The sequence below is a fragment of the Molossus molossus genome, unplaced genomic scaffold, assembly GCF_014108415.1.
Source record: "Molossus molossus isolate mMolMol1 unplaced genomic scaffold, mMolMol1.p scaffold_m16_p_13, whole genome shotgun sequence".
Taxonomy (NCBI): Eukaryota; Metazoa; Chordata; class Mammalia; order Chiroptera; family Molossidae; genus Molossus; species Molossus molossus.
In genome coordinates, this window is record NW_023425348.1 from 89,330,877 (window position 1) to 89,351,638 (window position 20,762).

The following is a 20,762-nucleotide window of genomic DNA, read 5'->3' on the forward strand; positions in this document are numbered from 1 at the left end:
TTCCTCTTTGTAAAGGGGAACACATCTGATTTTTTAAGAATGATAAGGATTAGAGATAGTAAAGTCCACCAGCTGACGTGGAGCCAAACTAAACTAAGCAGAACTAATCAATCTCTAAAGTAGTGAAAGAAAGAAGCCAAAGCCCTGGCCGGTTTGGCTCAGCGGTCGAAGTGTTTGTCTGCGGACCAGAGAGTCCCAGTCCAGTTCCCGCTAGGGGCACGTACCAAAAAAAAAAAAAAAAAGCCAAAGAGAAACCATAGACTTTTCTTTCCCCCAACTCGGGCGGGCAGAAGAACGGCCCTCTGCCATCAACGAGGTAATGACCAGAGAGCACACGTGTCATCAACATTCACAAGCACAGCCATGGAGTGGGTTTCAAGAGGCGTGCCCCTCAAGCACTCAGGGCGATCCGGAAATTTACCGGGAAGTAGTAACAGATAATTTTCCAGACGTACGCATTGACACACCAGGCTGAAAAAGCCCGTCTGGGCCAAGGAAACATTCGATCGTCCAACAAACGTACTGAGAGTGAAAATTCACAAAGCGAGTTTCCATGGGTTAGTTACCTATGTTCAGCCAAGCTAGCTGCTAAATGCAATCATGAATTAACAAAAGACTGCATGTAAGAGATGTTACATGAAAAACAGCACTACTAAACATCAACAAATGAAAAGAAAGCTTTGTGGTAAAAGCTGACTTAATTTCTTACTTTGAACAGTTAGGAGTAATCCCCCAAAGTGGGGTGCACCGTTCCTGGAAGTACTGCAATACCAGGTCGATGCGTGGAGTGGACGGAGCAAGCTCCTATTCCATCTCCTAATTCCAAAAATCCATTTAATATATTGTCCTCGGATAGAGGACGTATCAGATATTAAACTGATAAGAACAGATACTACACTTGATCTTAGCCAAAAGGCCGAGAAGCGATACCTTTGGTCGCTGCTCCCCGCCAGGCTTAGCATTACTGTACCTTTTACATTTGTGGTGACTCTTGTGACGCACCGACTAGATTTTCTTTCAAATGTACTCCTTCTATAACTCAACTCTTTATTATCCTTACTTCAAAATAATAGCCTATTTTTGGAAACAGACCTTCGAGTTCTTTACTGTTTTTTCTACGTGATCACGGCTCGATATGTTTTGCATAAACCCGCCCCTCACTTTTTAATAACCTTGGGATTGGTCCACATACAAATCGTGATTTCAGAGCGGGCATGGTCTCTGCCTCCAGGACTGTGGTTTTAGCCTCTGGTCTTGAAGGGTCTTAGGCGCCCCCTGGGGGCGGCCGGACGGTGGTCTCTGCCGGTGAGTTGAAGGTGCGGCGGGTGGCGGTGTCCCTTCGGCAGCACACGTTGGGAGAGGCCGCGGTCTCGGAGCACACTCTTTGGAGTCTAAATTACTGAGTTGGGATCCCTGCTCGACAGTTTCTGACTGAATGACAAGAGGCACGTTGCATTGGCCCCTGTCTCCTCGGTTAAATAAATCATAACGCGCTTAGGGTGCGGTTGGAGACGTGAGGACGGAGTGAAGGTTGGCCTTTGGACCTGTCCTCCTCGCATCCTGGCCCTTTTCTGTGCCTCCCCGCTGACTGGTCACTCCACCCCACCCCCACCCGCTTACATCTTGCCGTGGGGGAAACGTGCCCTGAGAAAGACGTTTCAGAGGTTCCTGATTCCTAAATCCAGGATCCAGCGGTGGGAGAGAGCGGGTGGGGCCAGTGTAGGTCACTTTTTAAAAAAATTTTTTCGTTATTGATTTTAGAGAAAGAAAAAGGGAGAGGGAGAGAGCGTTAGAAACATTGAGGAGAGAGGACATTGATTGGCCACCTCCTGCATGCCCCCGACTGGGGATCAGGCCCACAACCCGGGCGTGGCCCTGACTGGGAGTCCAACCTGCGACCTCTTGGTGCGTGGGTCATGCTCAAGCACTGGGTCATGCTCAAGCACTGAGCCACACCGACGGGCAGTGTAGGTCAAATTTAAATGGGCAGTGATTTTATTGGCTCAAAGCAAAGCCCTGCTGTATGAAAAAGTTTATATATATATATATATCCAGCCCTGTCTGAAAAGGGACTTGAGGTCCTGTTTCCTTGGAACTGTATCAATATAAATGTGGACTGTTCTGTTGGAAACCTTAACCGAAGCGGGGCAGCCGACCTGGAAGTAGAGGTACAGGCGTGGCTGAGATCCTTCAGTCAAGAGCAGGTCATTCCATTGTCACTAATATAATTTCAACTTGCAAGGTTTCTGAGAATCCATGATTTTAGAGAACAAGGTCAAGGTGCTCAGCATTGTGTCCCTGATGTTAATAAACAGAAGAGGAAAACCAGGGTGTCCATGAAGGGGCCACATAAGGGGGTGTGGTCTGTAGAACAAGGCCTCCCTCCAAAAGTGTCTATGTCCTAATTCTTAGAACTTCGGAATGTGTTATCTTACATGGGAAAAGTTCCTTTGCAGATATGGTTAAGGCTTTTGAGAAGGAGAGATTATTCTGGATTATTTTATGATCCCACTGGTATCATCACAAAAGTCCTTATTATTATTTTTTTAAATCTTTATTGATTTTAGAGAGAGAGAATGAGAGACGGGGAGAGAGAGAAACATCAATGAGCGAGAACATTGATTGGCCTCCTCCTGCATGCCCTCCACTGGGGATCAGGCCCACAACCTGGGCATGTTCCCTGACTGGGAATCGAACCAACGACCTCTTGGCGCATGGATTGACCCTCAACCACTGAGCCACACTGGCTGGGCTCAAAGGCCCTTATTATGAGGCATAGAAGGAGGCAGCACACAGTATCAGAGTGATGCAGCATGAGAAAGATTTGATGAGCCATTGCTGACTCTGAAGATGGCTGGGCCATGCCTGGGGGCCTCTAGAAGCTGGAAAAGCCAAGGAAATGATTTTCCCCTTAGAGCTTCCAGTAGGCAATGCAGCCCTGCTGACACAGCTTGATTTTAGCCCACTGAGACCCATTTTGGACTTCTGACTTCCAGAAGTGTAAGATCAATTTGTTTTAAGCCACTGGGTTTGTGGTAATTTATTACAACAGCAATAAAAATTTTTAAATAATTTAAAAAAATACAAGGGCAAAAGCAAAATTCAGTTTCTTTCAATCCCACCTTTCTCCAAATTCTGTAAGATCCAACCAGAGCAAGCCACAGCCCCCAGGGGAGCAGGCTTCCGTCCTTCTGCTCAGGGTACAGCCAGCGTCCCAGAGCACAGATCTCCGGGTGGGCAGATCAGCAGTAGCCCTGTTCCACCCCTGAAGCAAAGGCAAGTGGGGTGGCTCCTTCGCTCTCACTCTGGTGTTACCCCTGCCTCGTCCTGCCTGGGTACAGGAGGCTGAAGTGAGGGCTCCACAAGAACTTGGAGGTACATTTGCTCCCTGGGAGGCCATCTGTACTTGCTGAGGAGGCACCGTTCGATGATAAACAAAATCAGACATGGACCTTGCCTTCATGACGTTTATAGTCTGCTGGGGAAAACTAGGCGAAGTCTCCTGTGATTCTCCAGGCAGAAGATGAAGGTGGTTGTGGTGGCAGAGATAGAAGCAGAAAAGTTCACAGAGAATCACTGGTGTTGGTGACAGGCAACGTGAAGCCAAGGGAAGAGCAGTCTTTCCAGCGGTACATTTACTCTTTTTTTGGTCTTTACAGAGAGAGAGAAAGGGAGAGAGAGAGACAGAAACATCAGTTGGCTGCCTCCTGCATGCCCCCCACTGAGGATTGGGCCCAAGCTGGGCATGTGTCCTGACCAGGAATCGAACTGGAGACATGGGTCGACGTTCAACCACTGTGCCACACCCGCTGGGTTACTTTTTTTTTTGAGTCTAGACAAGTTTATTGTCATTCAACTATTTCATACAAAAAGGAACGTAGCAATCGGGCAGGGTTTATGAAAAAAATTTTAAAATGCAGGTTTGGTCCGGCAGGTGTCTCTGTGGTTGAGCGTCGACCCATGCACCAAGAGGTTGCAGGTTCGATTTCGGGGCACATGCCCAATCCCCAGTGCGGGGCATGCGGGAGGCAGCCAGTTGATGTTCTCTTTCATCGATGTTTCTATCTCTCTCTTCCTCTCTCTAAAATCAATCAAGGAGAAAAAATTGTTTTTGAATGCAAGTTTGTAGACATTGCTCTATTTACATCGGGAAGCAGGCTGTCCCCCACATGAGGCACAGCAGCTGCACTGGTCTCCTGCTCCTTTGCAGACGCAGCCTTGTGTGCACTTGGCACAGCCCACGGGGCCGCAGGAGCAGCTCTCCTTGCAGGAGCCGCATCTGCAGTCTTTGCATTTGCACGAGCCGGCGCAGGTGCAGGATCCACCAGTGGAGCAGGAGCAGTTAGGGTCCATGTTGAGCAGAGGTGAGTCCAGAGCAAGAGCAGAAGAAGCGTGGCCTGGTACATGCATGGTGCTTTCTGTGATTTAATGTTTCATGTCATGAAAGTGATATAACTTGGTAATATTCAAGGCTTATAGCAATCCTCCCCAATTTACATCCCCATTTTTAACTTTTAAGCTGTTTATTTTTTTGTTTTTGTTTTGTTTTTTTAATCCTCACCTGAGGATATTTTTTTAATTGATTTTTAGAGAGTGAAAGGGAGGGAGGGCGGAGGAATGGAGAAACATCAGTGTGAGAGAGACACATAGATTGGTTGCCTCCCTCATGCATCCTGACTGGGTCCAGGGATTGAACCTGCAACCCAGGTACATGCCCTTGACCGGGAATCGAACCTTGACCCTTCGGTGCAAAGGTCAAAGCTCTAACTACTGAGTCACACTGGCCAGGGCTAAGTTGTTTATTTATTTATTAAAAAAACTTTTTTTTTTCTTTATTGATATTAGAGAGAGGAAGAGAGAGGGAGAGAGAAATAGAAACATCAATGAGAGAGAACATTGACTGGCCACCTCCTGCACACTCCCCACTGAGGATCAGGCCCACAACCCGGGCATGTGCCCCGACTGGTCATTGAACCAGTGACCTCTTGGTGCATGGGATGGTGCTCAACCACTGAGCCACACCGGCTGGGCTAAGCTGTTTATTTTTTTCTTTATTATTATTTTTTATTTTATTTTTTTATCCTCACCTGAGGACATTTTTCCATTTTTTGTTTAGATAGAGCGGGAGGGAGAGAGAGGAAGAGAGAGAGAGAGAAACATCTATGCGAAAGGGACACATCGAGTGGCTGCCACCCGCATGACCAACCAGGGCCGGGGACAAACTGCAACCGAGGTACGTGCTCTTAGCGGGAACCGAACCCGGGTCTCTCTGTACCGCAGGCCGACGCTCCAACCGCTGAGCTAAACCGGCCAGGGCTATTTTTTAAAGGATAACTTTATTTATTTATTTATTTATTTATTTATTTATTTATTTATTTAATTTATTTATTTATTTTTGGTACGTGTCCCTAGCGGGACCTGAACCTGGGACTCTCTGCTCCTCAGGCCGTCGCTCCAACTGCTGAGCCAAACCAGCCAGGGCTAAGCTGTTTATTTTTAATGATACTTTCCTCTATATTTATAAGTTGACTGAACGATTTTAGACTTCCTATTTTGGGGGTCATTTTTGAGGCAGATGTTATAAACTTAACCAACACAGTATGAAGCAGGTCAAAGAAATGTCTAGTCAACTTGAAGAGATTTTATTATTTTATTTTTTCAATGTTTTTATTGATTTTTTTAGAGAGAGAGGAAGAGAGAGATAGAAACATGGATGTGAGAGAGAGCCATCGATCAGCTGCCTCTTGCATGCCCCACACTGGGGATCGACCCCCAGCCCAGGCATGTGTCCTGACCGGAAATCAAACTGGGACCTCAGTCCATGGGGCGACGCTCAACCCACTGCACCGCATGGGCTGGGGGAATAGATTTTATTTTTATTGCATCCCCCAAACCTTCTGGGAATCGTTGGAGGCTTTCCCCAAATAAATGCATATTTGTCTCACACAATTTTGCATACAGTTTCCAGAGGGATTCTTAGAGTCCCTGGAACCCGTCCACTAGTCTACAAGTTTACAGCCACAGCCCTAAAGAGACAAAGAATCTGACTGAAGGTGTCTAAACACCTAAAATGAGGCCACGTCAAGTGCAGGAACAGATCTGCTCTTTCCTCAGCCTGGACCCTTCTACCTCTCGATCTCCCCATGTTCTCCTCCAGAGATGCCTTTCCTGACCACCCTTGTTACCACATCACAGATTCCTGTTCTTTGTTGGCATTTATCATATATCTCAGGGTGTCTAAACTCAGCACTATTGACATTTTGGGCTGGATAATTCCTGTGCATTGTAGGGTATTTAGCAGCATCCTTGGTCTCTACCCATTAGATGCCAGTAGTAGGCCCACACTCTCCAAGTTGGGACAATCAAAAATATCTCCAGCCCTGGCCGGTTTCGCTCAGCAGTTAGAGCGTCGGCCTGCGGTCTGGAGAGACCCGGGTTCGGTTCCCGCTAAGGGCACGTACCTTGGTTGCAGTTTGTCCCCGGCCCTGGTTGGGTCGTGTGGGTGGCAACCACTCGAAGTGTCGCTTTCACGTCGATATTTCTCTCTCTCTCTCTCCCTCCCACTCTATCTGAACAAAATATCGAAAAATGTCCTCGGGTGAGGATAAAAATATATATATATATATAATCTCCAGACATTGCTTAGTGTTCCTGGGGGCAAAATCACCCCTGGTTGGGAACCGCTGTGCCATTTCAAATAATCTGATTTGCGGGCTGTCTTATTTTGCCTGTCTTTTCTAGAATGTAACTCAAAGGCAAGAGAAGACCTTGGCTCTTAGGGCTGAGCACGTTACTAAGTTTGGGATGGAGCATCTTGTTGGTGCTGTTATCACTTAGCTGAAGTAGGGAGACTGGGGGAGGAGGAGACAGGGACAGGACAGCGAATCAAGGGTCTGAGTATCTGATTGGGATATTTTGTGGGTGTACCTGGAGCTCAGAGAAGAGGTCCCGGCTAGAGGCGCTATAGTCCTGAGTCGTCAGTGTACAGAAGTAATGTGAGGAGCCAAGCCTCAATCATTCTGGCACTTCCCCCCATTGCTCCAAATTATCCCAGTCCCATATTTTTTCATTTCTTAGCCCAAGCAGCCATTAACTTGGGCTTTAATTTGAACTTCTCATTTGCCAAATTGTGAAAATACTATTTGAGGAAGACATCATTATCTACCAAACACTTCCAGTGGATCCTGCCTGGCCCCCACATCAGCCCCTCTGTCTCGTTCCATCACCTCCTTGCTGCATTTCCCGGATCTGGGTTAGAGTGATGGTAGCTAATAGCTGGGTCTGATGGTTTACCCCTGGGACTTTGACAGCTGACCCTCCCCTCTCCTGCTATTCTAACTCTTTGACAGTGGGCAATGTGCTTGCTCACCCTTTCCTTGCCCCTACTGCCTCTACCATGCTTCTGGCACATACCTCCCACGGGTGATGAGGTAATATGCATAGTGACCGGTCTGTGGCTAAAGCTCTACACACCTGCTTGCAGTCCTTTTCAGTCTGTTTTGATCTATTTGTAGCTTAGACACACCCTTCACCAGGGTGCTTGTGGGCTCTCCTCCATGGTTACCAGACCAGCACTCTGAGGGTCCACCCACTGCTGCAGTCTTTCTGGGTTTCTCTGCTGTCCCTCCCATCTTTTTTATTATTATTATTAATATCCTTGGGTGAGGATTTATTTATTTATCCTTACCCGAGGCATTTTTCCATTTTTTGTTCAGGTAGAGTGGGAGGGAGAGAGAGGAACAGAGAGAGAGAGAAATATTGATGTGAAAGGGACACATCGAATGGCTGCCACCCGCACGACCAACCAGGGCAGGGGACAAACTGCAACCGAGGTACATGCCCTTAGCGGGAACCGAACCCGGGTCTCTCTGGACCTCAGGCCAACGCTCTAACCGCTGAGCCAAACTGGCCAGGGCTGTCCCTCCCATCTTTAAATGCTGGTGCACTCCCCCAACCCCCAGTGCCTGCCAGGGGTGGTCACAACGCGGTGAACTACAAGCAGACAGGGCTTGGAGTGAGGGGCAGCATCACAAGGGAGTAAATACTCCTGATCTCCGATGCAGCCCGATTTCTTTTCTTAGCAGTGCCCTGAGTTACACTGTTTTAGGTCATCGTGTCCTTGAGATAGCGTCTCTGCTGACCCAGCTTTCTTCCTGTTCCAGCTGCACATTCCCTCCCTTGGGCAAACCGTTTCTCCTCACGCACACTTTGTTCTGTTAGCCAGGCTACATTTTGTTTATCCACCAAACTCCAACCCTACACCCCAGGGTCCTGGCCTGGGTCTTTTTAAATTAAAAAAAAAAAAAAAAAATTGCCCTGGCTGGTTTGGCTCAGCGGTTACTGCATCAGCCGGCAGACCAATGAGTCTCGGGTTTGATTCCAGTCAAGGGCATGTACCTCAGTTGTGATTCGTCCCCAGCCCTGGTTGGGGTCATGCAGGCGGCCATCAGTCGGTGTCCCTCTCATGTCAATGTTCCTCTCCCTCCCTCCCATCCTTATCTGAACAAAAATGGAAACATGTCCTTGGGTAAGGATAAAAAAATAAATTAAAAAAAAAATTGATTTGAGACAGAGAAACGTCGATTGGCCGCCTCCTGCACACAACTCCCTCCTGGGATTGGCCCCACAACCTGGGCTTGCGCCCTGACCAGGAATCAAACCAGTGACTTCTTGATGTATGGGTCAATGCTCAACCACTGAGCCACACGAGCTGGGCTGGTCTGGGTCTTCATTCAATCCACTTTCAGGACCAACACTTCCTTTATCTTGGGCGTATTCCTCTTGACTCTCAAATCTGTATGGCTACCACTTAATGAACAAAAAAAGAATAGCCTTTTTCTGTTAACTTGCCTTCTTATAGTCTATTCTGACACAGAACGCATAGTTGGCCCTCCATCACCTATGGGTTCCACATGTCTGGACTAGACATTGCAGACGGAAACTACTTTCGTGTTTTCACACCGATGCCAGGAATATTCACAGGGAATGGGTTCCAGCCACACAGGGTCCTTTTCATTGGTTCTGTGTGCTTCTCTGGGTGGAGCAGGCTGCAGCTTCAGTTGAACCCAGGAGATGGAAATTTATTTTTCACATGGCATTTAGAGCGTATTAGGTATTAGAGATGATTTGAAGCACACGGTTATGCATGTTATATGGAAGTACACCATTAAGGGTCTTGAGCATCCTTGGATTTTGGTATCCACAGGAATCCTGGAACCAATACTCCAGGATAAAGGGAAGACCTTATCCTAAAATTTACATATCCCTGAATTCATTTCATATCCATTCTGTCAAATACTGAGGAATACAAGGATGGTCATTATCTGACAACACATCAGAATTGCCTGGTGGGTGGGGACTGTGCACATGTCAACCATGCAGATTTGAGGCTTAAAAAACTACACAACCGCTTTCAAGATTGAGAATCACTGACCTAAGCGCACCCCTCCCCCAGGCATGCTGTGTGCCACTGCCCGGTTTCATCCCCAAACCCAAAGCAAGTGTGCCCAGAGACAAATAAAAATGAGAATATATTTGAAAACATTGGGTATATGTGATGCAGGCAACCCATTTGGATGAGACTAAATTCTCAAGTAGCTACTACATATGATCAGATGCAATGGTATATGGAGATCAAGATGGACGTTCAACATCCCCACCACACGCCCTCGAAGCTACACCCCATTTAGGTAAATAACTAGACCCACTCAAACACATCGATCACAATGAAGGGTAAAAAATACACAAATGTTTATTTCTGAAGACTGAAATTATTATCTGCAAATTTCAACAGTTAAGATTATACAAGAAATTGAAAATTCCTTTTTTGTATCTTCCAAGAGTTGTATTCCTGCGGAGAAAAAGAAAAGGGGAGTTTTCTTATTGGATGGGAAAAAATACGCATTGAGCTCACAAGTAACTAACCTTTCTAAACCAATTTACACCTCTAGGTTTTCTGTTTAAGTTATGTTAATACTTTAAGTACTAAACACCACCCTGGCCAGTTTGGCTCAGCTGTTAAGAGTCCACAGAACATGGACCAAAGAGTTGCAGGTTTGATTCTGGTCAAGGACATGTGCCTCTGGTTGCGGTTCAGTCCCCTGCCCTGGTCACAGGGTTGTGTGGGAAGCAACCAATCGATGTGTCTCACACATTCACATTCTCATTCTCTTTCTCCATCCCGCTCTGCCTGGAAATAAATGAAAAAATATCCCCGGGTGAGGATTAAAAAAAGTAAAACAGCAACATGTGAGCAAATACTTACCATTATACATGCTTAGTTCTTTCCTCAGACCTGGAAAAGAGTGTACGATTTTTCAAAAAGGGATTTATTCTTCCCTTCCCCATGTTTAGAAACCCTAATAATCCCTCAGACAGTTCCTTCTGGAACAAACTTTCCTCTTCTCCCCCAGCCAGCCCCAGTGGGTTCACCTTTACAGGCTCTGGGACTAGGACAGGAGGTAAGACATGTGACTGTTTCCTCACTGGGAAATTGTAGCTTGGCTTACACTTCGCATCTGGTTTACTCACCTCCAACTTCAGGCAGAAGTTGAGCAGAAATACAGCTTACACTTTCCCTGCAAAAGAATGATTGGGAACTAAGTCTCTCAACCAGCCCTAGGAATCCCTATTGCGTAGAGGAAAAGCATAACAGTGTAGGTGATGTAGATGTTCAAGGACACTTGACATGAACTAGGTAGGCCAAAGCACTTCCTATTGGCTATATTGCCTACTCAATTAACTTCCCATTGTCACTTTTCACTCCAAGGAAGCTCACAGCTCAGAAATACCTTTCAGTCACCATGATCAGACTGGGGCGGTATTGAACTCATCACTGGTGAGTGATCCAAAGTGCCACACACAAAACTGAAAAATTTTATATAGATTGAAAGTGTTGCAAGAGATTTACCTCAGATCATTCTTGGGCTCCAGGGAAGGAGCTGAATCTGAAATAAACAAGACGGAGTCAGCAATGCTTACTTTCTGCATTAAAAGTTGCTCCCACCTTAGCCAGTTCCTAGAAAATCAGATTTCCGAGTCTCAACAGCAAGTCATCAGCCGAACGAGATTCCATGTAAGTCATCATATATATAAGCCTAAAAAGGCATTTTTCTACCTAGCATGCTGCACACACAAACATGCGGAAACCACTCACCTCTGAGTTGACAAACAGGTTACTGGTAACAGTATCTAGGGAAAGACAAAGCTGTGGTCAATAAAAATTTGGTGACTCAGTATCCCCTCCCCTACTATCATCAGTTTCTCAGGTGTTCAAATGTTTTCATTTTGTAAGTCATAGTGAGCTAGTTTGATTCATCACAGAAACTGACTACTTGGTGGCATAACACTGACATTAATCAACTAACCTTTTAACTCTGGAGGCTTTTCAGTAGTATACAGGACCCAGCTGCTCCTAAATGAGATCATGTAATTAGCAAAATATCTAAAACAGCCAAAGCTATTCTATGGTTAATGGACAGATCAAACGCCATCCATAGGTATTTATTGCACCCGTTAAAAAAAAAAAGAGGTAAGAGGCCTACAGAAAAACCAAACACCTTTTATTTACTTATTTATTAATTTTATCCTCATCTGAGGACATGTCCCCCATTTTTTGTTCAGATAGAGCAGGAGGGAGAGTTGAGGGGGGAAAAAGAAACATCGATGCGAAGGGACATGTCGAGTGGCTGCCTCCCGCCACGACCCCAACTAGGGCTGGGGAGAAACTGCAACTGAGGTACGTGCCCTTGACCAGAATAGAACCCAAGGCGATGCTCTAACTGCTGAGCAAAAAAGGCCAGGGCCTCAGACAGTTCTTTATGGAACAAGTTCTCATCTTCTCTCCCAGTCAGCCCCAGTGGGTTCACCATTACTGGCTCTGGGGCTAGAACAGGGGTAAGACAGGATGCTTGCTTTCCTCATTGGCACTGGACTCTGGAGCAAGTTACAACAAAGTTACAAATACTTACCACCCCAACTCTTTCCATGAGTTAAACCCTGAACAGATCAATGGAGACCTAGGAGAGGCAAGAGATCAAGAAGATTCACTACAGGAACAAGAAAACCAGAAAACTGCATGGGCCAATCAGGGATTCAGTAACAAATCTAAAAATTCTATATGACCAAGTTATCCTTTGAACAGTGAGTTTGCATGTAAATTCACAACAGTATTGGGAGAAGCTACTTACCATTAACATAGATAAACATATCATCACCAGGGAAACCTGTAAATGAGAGACAAATGATTACTTAAAAAAATATTAGAATGGAGTACGATTTTTTCATTTAACAGAAACTGCCATCAGAACTCTAACATGCTATTACCTGTCACACCTCACAGAGCATCAGCGTAACAATTCAAATCATCTGACAGTGACATGTGGGTGAGGGGGAAAAAAAACACCCCACACTCGAGAGAACGAACTGTACTACTGGGTTATTCTCTCCTTCTCCAGGAAAATCATTCCAAGAGAAACCAGCTGGAAGGAGCATTGACCATTTGCTCTCCTGGTTGTAGGAAACACTGGAGAGATGACACCTCAATCCATTTAAACACTCACCTCTAGTCACTCAGGGAGGCAGTTGAATTCCTCAGGATTGGTGATGAGATGCTAGGGACAGAAAAAGGAGGCATCAAATATACCCAATAACAGCCATTCAAACACCCCTGAACACTCTTGGCCCACTTCTCAGCACTAAGATGACATCACTTCTAAGTTCAGTCATATGCTTGTCATTTTATGTTCATCATGGAGTGGCCAGCCCAATCGGATGCCCAGCTAAACACTGTGCTCCTACCCATAACTACCCAACTATTGTATACCCACCAGAGAATCACTGCAATGATTGACTTGCGCAGGGACAGATCTTGTCCCCTCCTCCAACCTGTCAGTGCTTTTGAACTGAACCATACCTGAAAAAGACGAAGAGCACCTTTCACTTATTTTAAACCATGCAACCTCTCTCATGTTGATGCCTTAATAACAGACCTATAAAAAGGTCCAAACAGTAAAAAAAATAAAAATAAAAACAAAAAACCCCAAACGTTTGCTGCGGAGGGTGCTACTCAGAATTTATAGTTCTCCACCAATCCATCAGAAAGAGAGAGTTCGATTTTTATCATCCCCGTAGCACATCCCATGGGACTTCCATACACTCAACAGTGGAGAAGCAGCTGTCAAGGATGCCCTTAAGTACTTACTGTGAAAAGACGGGTTTCAGGTTCCCGAGCGGTCAAACGTGGGCCTGAACCCTGCACACAAAGAGGACATTCGGTCAGCACTAAGGATTTCGCTAACGCTTTGTTTCCCGGAACAATGACTGCATCGGCTGTGCAAGGCCAGTCTCAGAGTTTCTTATCCTCACGGAACTCGGTACAGGTCTGTGAAAAAGTTCTCATCACAGAGACGGCCGCCGGCACCGCCCGCCTTCGCCATTTTGTCCTTCACAAAGCCCTGCAGCAGCTTCGAGGCCTCCATGGCTGTCTCCCCACCCTCCATTCAAACGGCTGCAACACACAGGACGGCCTAAGGCACGCCACGCTCACGCGGCCACCCTGCTCGAACCGCAAAGCACACTTACCGAGAGCAGCAGGAAAACGAGACCTAAAGCGTACAGCGAGACACTTAAATACCACCTCGCAGGGGCCCACGGGATTTGAGGGCGGGACTGTGACGGGCGCACGCGCGCAAGGAGAGCGCGTGCGAGCCTGGGGAGTTGTGGGTAGAGATTTTCAGACACAAGATTTGAGAGCGCGTCTCCGGCGGCGCGAAAAGGAGCGCATGCGCCTTAGAGCGATGCGCAGGCGCGCCGATGGCGCTGGGGCGGGGTTTGTACCGCCGGCTGCTTGTGGGACTGGGGTACTGAGTCCTGGGGTGGCTTCCGGCAGATATCGGGTTGATCCTAGGTCTGCGTCACGGCCGCCTACCCACAAACCCTTCCTTGAGCTCCCCTTGCCCGCGCACAACACCATAAGCCCGTGTGCGGGGTCCGCCTCCATGGATCCCGAAGCTCCTGAACCGTCGGCCGGTTTCGTCTTGGTTTCGCGCCAGTCGCCTAGCGCGCAGTCCGAGCCTGGTGCTCAGAGTGCCAGCGCGGAAGGCGACTCAGGTTCTGAGCCCTGGGCTGGGCCAAGCGCAGGCGGAGACCCTTGCATGGTGCGGTTTCGGGAAGTGAATCAAGTCGCACGTGCTCCATTTGAGTCTGCATTTTCCTTGCTGGCTACCAATGTCCCGCTGTCCGGTCCGATTTTGCTAGGATCATGGCCTGTAGTATAGCTAATGTTGGGAGCACCGTCTTAAGCACACTGCATGAACTGAGTAATCCTCCCAAATCCCAAGAGGTTATGTACAATAACTACCTTTTATAGATGAGGGCCCCTAGGTGTAAACTCTTGGCTGTCTGCAACTCCTGCCTGATTGCCAAGGTGGTTCCAGTCACCTGTAGACTATTGTTACTGAGACCTACCAGCATTATTAGCTCGTTTGTGGTAAACACCTAATGTACATGCAGGTTTTATAAACATTTACAAAGCTCTTGGTATGTGCTCTTCTGTAACAATGTGTAATCCTAGGAAGAAGTTATTAAGGTAACGATGTAGATGAGACCTAGAGAGGTAAAGTAACTTGCTTGGTGTTACCCAGCTAAGAAATAGAAGAGCCAAGGTCCAAATCCAGGCAGTATGATTCCAGCGTCTGCCCCCTCCCTTTAAATTTAATTCATCAAATTAACTACTGTTTTTATAAAAAAAATTTTTTTATTTTTTATCCTCCCCGGAGGTCATTTTTGCATTTATCTTCAGATAGAATGGGAGTGAGAGAGGGAGGAAGAGAGAGAAATATCGATGTGAGAGATACATCGACTGGTTGCCACCCATATGACCCCAACGGGGCGGGAGACAAACTGCAACCGGGGTACGTGCCCTTAGCGGAACTGAACCTGGGTCTCTCTGGACTGCAGGCCAATGCTCTAACCGCTGAGCCAGAATGGCCAGAGCTAAAAATATGTTTTTATTTATTTATTTTTTAGAGAGAGAGAAACATTGTTGTGAGAAATATGGATCGGCTGCCTCCTGCATGTCCCCTACTGGGGATCAAACCTGCAACCAGGGCATCTGCCCTGACTGGGAATTGAACTGGAACCGCACAGTCCTTGGGAGGACCCTCAGTCCACTAAGCCACAGGGGCTGGGCCATAGTCCCATTGTTAAATGGTGCGTGACTGGTCAAATTAAATGAAGTGTGTGTGTGTGTGTGTGTGTGTGCATGTATGTAAATATATTTCCTTGACTGGTGCAAAAAGACTGGGGTGTTAAGTAATGAGAGATGAGAAAAACAAGGTGAAACAACTGGTGGAAATTGCTGAGTGTTAATATATTAACATCAATTAAGTGCTTTCCATGACACTTTCCAGGCACTGTGCTTTATGTGTATTACCTCAATTCAAAAAGTAGTTTTATTGACACCATCCCCATTTTACAGATAAGGAAACGTGAGTAGCAGACCCAGGTACATGTAACCAGTGTGGCAGAACTGTTACTTAAACCCAGTCTCTACTTTTGACCCTGTTAAGAAAAAATTAGGAGAGACTTCCGGTCAAGATGGCAGCGTAGGTAAATGCGGTATCCTGTCCTCCCACAACCACATCAAAGTTACAACTAAACTACAGAACAACCATCATTCAAACCCCCCTGAAATCAAGCTGAATGGAAGTCCTACAACTACGGAATTAAAGCAGCAGCCACATCCAGACTGGTAGGAGGGGCGGAGGGGCGGAGGCTCGAGGGCTGGTGGCGAGACGGGCTGTTCCCACACCCACGTGTGGCGGATAAAAATCAGGAGGACACCTCGGCTGGGAAGGTCCTTCTTGAGGACTGAGGGATCCTTGTCCCACACCAGGTGCCCTGCTCAGGGTTCCAGTGCCAGGAAGAGAATCCCCATAACGTCTGGCTGGAAAAACCAGCAGGAACTGAGGCTCAGGGAAGCTAAAGCGGCTGGAGCCCCAGGCAGCTCCTTAAAGGCCCGCACACGAACTTATCGGACTCTCTCCCTCTAAGCTTGGAGGAGAGGCAGCTCCAGGGGCACCAGAGACATACAGGGAAGAACTGAGCTGTTTGGCACTGGAGCGAGGGCTGGAGAGGGGGCTTTCTCTGGGACAAACGTGCTGTCAGAGGCCTTTGTTCCTTTGGTGAGCCCTTCCCTGGGGCAGCAGACAGCTGCCATATCTGGGACTCCAGCAACTTGGCTCACACTGGTAGCCCCGCCCTGGTGACTCCCTGAGGTCCCGCCTCGCCCCACCCAACTTTCAGGCCCACCCAAGCTGTTGCCACTTGCTTAACCATAGGATTGGCCTGTCTTGGATCCTGCTTCAGGTTTTTCCTAAATTCTTTCAAATGAGCAGCATTTGGTCTCAGCTAGCCCCATACCGCTCGTTAAGTAATACACAGAAACAAACACAGAGAGGCAGCCAAAATGAGGAGACAAAGAAACAGGTCCCAAATGAAAGAACAGAACAAAACCCCAAGAAAAGAACTAAGCGAAATGGAGATAAGCAACCTAACAGATGCTGAGTTCAAAATACTGCTTATAAGGATGCTCAATGAACTCAGTGAGGGCCTCAAGAGCATAGAAAAGGACCAGTCAGAAATTATGGATGCACATCAGAAATGAAGGAGGCATTAACTGAAATAAAGAATAATTTACACAGATTCAATAGTAGAGTATGTAAATCCAAGAAGCAAACCATTGATTTGGAATATAAGGAAGCAAAAAACGCCCAATCAGAACAGTAAAAAGAAAAAAGAATCCAAAAAAAATGAGGATAGTGTAAGGAGCCCCTGGGACAACTTCAAGCGTGCCAACATTCGCATCTTGGGGGTGCCAGAAGGAGAAGAGCGAGAACAAGAAATCGAAAACCTGTTTGAAACAATAATGGCAGAAAACTTTCCTAACTTGGTGAAGGAAACAGACATACAAGTCCAGGAAGCACAGAGAGTCCCAAACAAGATGAACCCCAAGAGGCCCACACCAAGACACATCATCATCAAAATGCAAAAGGTTCAAGACAAAGAATCTTATTTTATTTTTTTTAATCCTCACCTGAGGATATTTTTCCATTTTTTGTACAGATAGAGTGGGAGGGAGAGAGAGGAAGGGAGAGAGAGACAGAAACATCAACGTGAAGGGACACATCGAGTGGCTGCCACCCGCATGACCAACCAGGGCCGGGGACAAACTGCAACCGAAGTACATGCCCTTAGTGGGAACCGAACCCGGGTCTCTCCGGGCCGCAGGCCGACGCTCTAACCGCTGAGCCAAACCGGCCAGGGCCAAAGAGAGAATCTTAAAAGCAGCAAGAGAAAGGCAGCTAGTTACCTACGAGGGAGTTCCCATTAGGCTGTCAGCTGATTTCTCAAAAGAAACTTTGCAGGCCAGAAGGGAGTGGCAAGAAATATTCAGAGTGATGAAAAGCAAGAACCTACAACCAAGATTACTCTATCCTGCAAAGCTGTCATTTAGAATCTATGGCCATATAAAGACTTTCCAGACAAGAAAAAGGTAAAGGAGTTCCTCACCACCAAACCGTTATTATAGGAAATGATGAAGGGTCTTTTTGAAGAAAAAGATAAAATATATGAACAAACAAAGTGGCAATGAATGCATATTTATCAATAATGGAATCTACAAACAAAATGAACCGGTAGAACAGAAACATTCTCATAGATACAGAGAACATTTTGTTGGTTGCCAGATGGGAGGGGGCTTGGGGGAATGGGTAAAAAAGGTGAAGAGATTAAGAAGTACAAATTCATTGCTAGACTGACAAACCTCAAAGGGAAAGGGGTTGGGGGGTGGGAAGAAATAAACCAAAGAACTTATATGCATAACCAATGGACACAGACAATACTGTGGGAAAAGGTGGGAGGGGGGCAGGAGTGGGGAGGAGGGGGTCAATGGGGGAAAAATGTGGAACATCTGTAATACATTTTACATTCAACAATAAAGAGTTAAAAAAAAATTTATCCAAAACTTGTAGGTAGGCACAGTGATTACAAGGTGACCTTTTGATATAAATCAGGTTCTTCCAAGCCTGGGAATTAGCTGCTTTTCTAGTGGGTGAATATTTTTTATTCCTATTTACTATTGATCTGGGTATTTTACAACTCTATAATAGCAATTTTCAACCCATGTACCATGAGAATTTTTAAAACATGAAATACCTGACTATTTAGTCAGGGTCACTGACCTCTTTTCCCTTAGATTGTCAAATAAAAAAATGGCAACGGTCAACACAAAAACAGCCATCCAGTGTGAATGAATCAAAATTATACCTATAGACCACGGCTGGGCATGAGCGGCGGAGCCATGCCAGCCCTGGCTGGTTTGGCTCAGCGGTTAGAGCATTGGCCTGCAGTCCGGAGAGACCGGGGTTCAGTTCCTGCTAAGAGTATGTGGTTTGGAAAATGCTGGTACATCCATGATCTCCTCAAATATGAGTTTGACATCGAGTTTGACATTCCTATTACATATCCTACTACTGCTCCAGAAATTGCTGTCCCTGAACTGGATGGAAAAACAGCAAAGATGTCCAGGGGTGGCAAAATATGTCTGACCGATCACTTTAAGCCTTTGTGGGCCAGGAACGTGCCCAAGTTTGGACTAGCTCATCTCATGGCTCTAGGGCTGGGTCCATGGCTGGCAGTGGAAATCCCCGATCTGATTCAGAAAGGCGTAATTCAGCATAAAGAAAAATGCAACTGAAGGATCAAGCCACTGAGGCTGGACAGAGGGACCTTTGATGGGCTACATACTTGTTTTCTGTTCATCCCTTTCTACTTCCCTTAGCTCCTTCACCCACAATTGTTACTAAGTAGCTGCAGCAGGCATTGTGGGGGGTGGGGGAGGAGCAGTATTGCTACTGAGTTTTCTAAGGGAGGGGAAAGCCTGGGGCTTTGAAAAACCAAAAGGCCACTTTTTTCCCTTCCCCTAAGTGGAACAGTGTAAGGTCCTGGAGGGATGGAGGGTGAGGGTACATAGTCTTTTTGGTTCCTGGAGATAACTCATCAATAAAGTGCTTCCTCTGGTGAAAAAAAAAAAAAAAAATTATACCTATATATTTTTTGTCAGATCGGCAAAAATATATATATTTTGGTGTGCTGCAGGATTTTAGTAATTAGTTTCTGTGTACCATGAGATGAAAGGTTGAAAATTGCTGTCGGATGCAAGCTGCTTTTAGGCTTTTTTTCTCCAGGACTCCTCTGCCCCCTCCTGGCAGCAAGAAGCACTGCCAGGGTTCGTAGCCGAGTAGATTCTCAGCGAGGCTTGGTTTATGAGCAGTACTCCGCTGGGAGCTGAGAGGAAGACATTCGCCTCTACGGCAAAAATTCAATTTGAGAACAGAATTTCCTTATTTCCTGAACTGTGGAAGAATGTGCCATTGGGAAGTTCTCTAAGGGAAGAATTATACTGATTTAGGGGAGAATTGAAAATGCAGAATTTTATAAGGAAGTTTTCAGGCTGCTTTTGTAGCCTTGAGTGAAATTTATGGAAGCAAGGCCTGCTGGGAATCCTAATTGTGGGTTGTTTCTTTGGGTTTTGGCCCAAGATCAAGAGTGATGTCTGTTCTTACCACTTAATTTTATTTTTATTTATTTATTTATTTTGGTGCCCTTAATCTGGAATTGAACCCGAGACCCTTTGGTCTCCCAACTGCTGAGCCAAACCCGCCAGGGCTGTTCTTACCATTTAACATTTGATAAGTGATTTATCTGAAGATACTTTATCAAGTGGGTTTTGGGCACAGGGAAATTAAAAAGATTTGCTCCGTCCATTCCACAAATCAACTTGATATCCCACCGAAGGACCTCCAGGAATGGTGTGGTTCTCCCTTTTGGGATAGATGCCAGTTAAAATGTATACTGTTGGCATTCCACTGTACCTTTCAGTTTTTGGGGAAATTTTTCAGGTGAACCTGCTATTTTCTTTAGCACTACTTTTTGACATGTTTTGCCTGTCTTTAAGATTTAGTCTTTATTATTTATTTATTTATTTATTTATTTTTTGATACGTGCCCCTAGCGGGAATTGAACCCTGGACTCTCTGGTCCGCAGGCTGATGCTCCAGCTGCTGAGCCAAACCAGCCAGGGCAAGGTTTAGTCTTTTGTGTCCTGGCCAGGTGGTTCAGTTGGTTAGAACATCATCCCCATATGCCAAAGTGGCGGTTTAGATCCCCACTGAGGGCACATTCAAGAAGCAACCAGTGAATGCATAAATAAGTGGAACAACAAATCAATATTTCTTTTTCCCTCACCCTTCCTCTCTAAAATCAATAAATTAAAAAAAAAAGATTTAATCATTCATAGTAGTCTCTTCAGAAGTTTTCTACAAATTATTTTGTCTGCTAGTGACAGGCCCTTTTTCAGACTTCCAAATTTTTACTACCATAAGCAGTGCTTCAGTGAAATCTTTTTTTTTTTTTTTTTTAATCTTCACCTGAAGATATTTTTCCAGTTCTAGTTGTTCAATATTTTTTTTACCAAATTTTTTTTTTCTTGCCCTGGACGGTTTGCTCAGCGGTTAGAGTGTTGGCCTGTGGACCAGAGAGTCCTGGGTTTGGTTCCCGCTAGGGACACATACTCCCCCCACCCAAATATTTTTTTCTTTATTGATTTTAGAGAGAGAGGAAGAGCAAGGGAGAGAGAAATAGAAACATCAATCAGAGAGAACATCGACTGGCCGCCTCCTGCATGCCCCTTACTGGGGATTG

The 20,762-nt window shown here is 46.0% G+C and overlaps 1 protein-coding gene, 1 long non-coding RNA gene and 9 other non-coding genes across 12 annotated transcripts; all 11 read right to left on the minus strand.

Moving 5' to 3' along the window:
* Window positions 1-158: 158 nt before the first annotated feature.
* On the minus strand, window positions 159-4,353 carry LOC118628738 (metallothionein-2A-like). The gene is made up of 2 exons (XM_036259670.1): window positions 4,170-4,353; window positions 159-178 (listed from the first exon to the last, which is right to left on the minus strand). Exons 1-2 carry the CDS (start codon window positions 4,351-4,353, stop codon window positions 159-161), a joined length of 204 nt encoding a protein of 67 aa, XP_036115563.1.
* LOC118629202 lies at window positions 738-928 on the minus strand. Its single transcript, XR_004959434.1, has one exon. It is a non-coding gene; the product is annotated as a U2 spliceosomal RNA (small nuclear RNA).
* A 5,881-nt stretch (window positions 4,354-10,234) lies between the features above and the next one.
* LOC118627990 lies at window positions 10,235-13,636 on the minus strand. Of its 2 annotated transcripts, XR_004959231.1 has the most exons (11): window positions 13,582-13,636; window positions 13,202-13,252; window positions 12,828-12,913; window positions 12,561-12,611; window positions 12,189-12,224; window positions 11,970-12,017; window positions 11,367-11,413; window positions 11,156-11,190; window positions 10,910-10,946; window positions 10,531-10,577; window positions 10,235-10,294 (listed from the first exon to the last, which is right to left on the minus strand). It is a non-coding gene; the product is annotated as an uncharacterized LOC118627990 (long non-coding RNA). The 2 variants fall into 2 exon arrangements; XR_004959230.1 differs by lacking the exon at window positions 13,582-13,636 and having other exon boundaries at window positions 13,202-13,532.
* LOC118629148 lies at window positions 10,365-10,490 on the minus strand. The gene has a single exon (XR_004959391.1). It is a non-coding gene; the product is annotated as a small nucleolar RNA SNORD22 (small nucleolar RNA).
* Window positions 10,775-10,842, minus strand: LOC118629146. Its single transcript, XR_004959389.1, has one exon. It is a non-coding gene; the product is annotated as a small nucleolar RNA SNORD31 (small nucleolar RNA).
* LOC118629145 lies at window positions 11,021-11,090 on the minus strand. The gene has a single exon (XR_004959388.1). It is a non-coding gene; the product is annotated as a small nucleolar RNA SNORD30 (small nucleolar RNA).
* LOC118629141 lies at window positions 11,259-11,325 on the minus strand. Its single transcript, XR_004959384.1, has one exon. It is a non-coding gene; the product is annotated as a small nucleolar RNA SNORD29 (small nucleolar RNA).
* On the minus strand, window positions 11,801-11,927 carry LOC118629149. Its single transcript, XR_004959392.1, has one exon. It is a non-coding gene; the product is annotated as a small nucleolar RNA SNORD22 (small nucleolar RNA).
* LOC118629142 lies at window positions 12,297-12,371 on the minus strand. The gene has a single exon (XR_004959385.1). It is a non-coding gene; the product is annotated as a small nucleolar RNA SNORD28 (small nucleolar RNA).
* On the minus strand, window positions 12,685-12,756 carry LOC118629143. Its single transcript, XR_004959386.1, has one exon. It is a non-coding gene; the product is annotated as a small nucleolar RNA SNORD27 (small nucleolar RNA).
* Window positions 13,062-13,131, minus strand: LOC118629144. The gene has a single exon (XR_004959387.1). It is a non-coding gene; the product is annotated as a small nucleolar RNA SNORD26 (small nucleolar RNA).
* Window positions 13,637-20,762: the final 7,126 nt, after the last annotated feature.

Bases quoted from the DNA above. Each gene is read 5' to 3' on its own strand.
- LOC118628738 (XM_036259670.1), bottom strand. From the start codon at position 4,353: ATGGACCCTAACTGCTCCTGCTCCACTGGTGGATCCTGCACCTGCGCC. The intron at 179-4,169 runs GTGGGGGACAGC...TCTGGTCCGCAG, and splicing joins GTGCAGCTGCTGTGCCTCAT to ACAAACACTTCGACCGCTGA.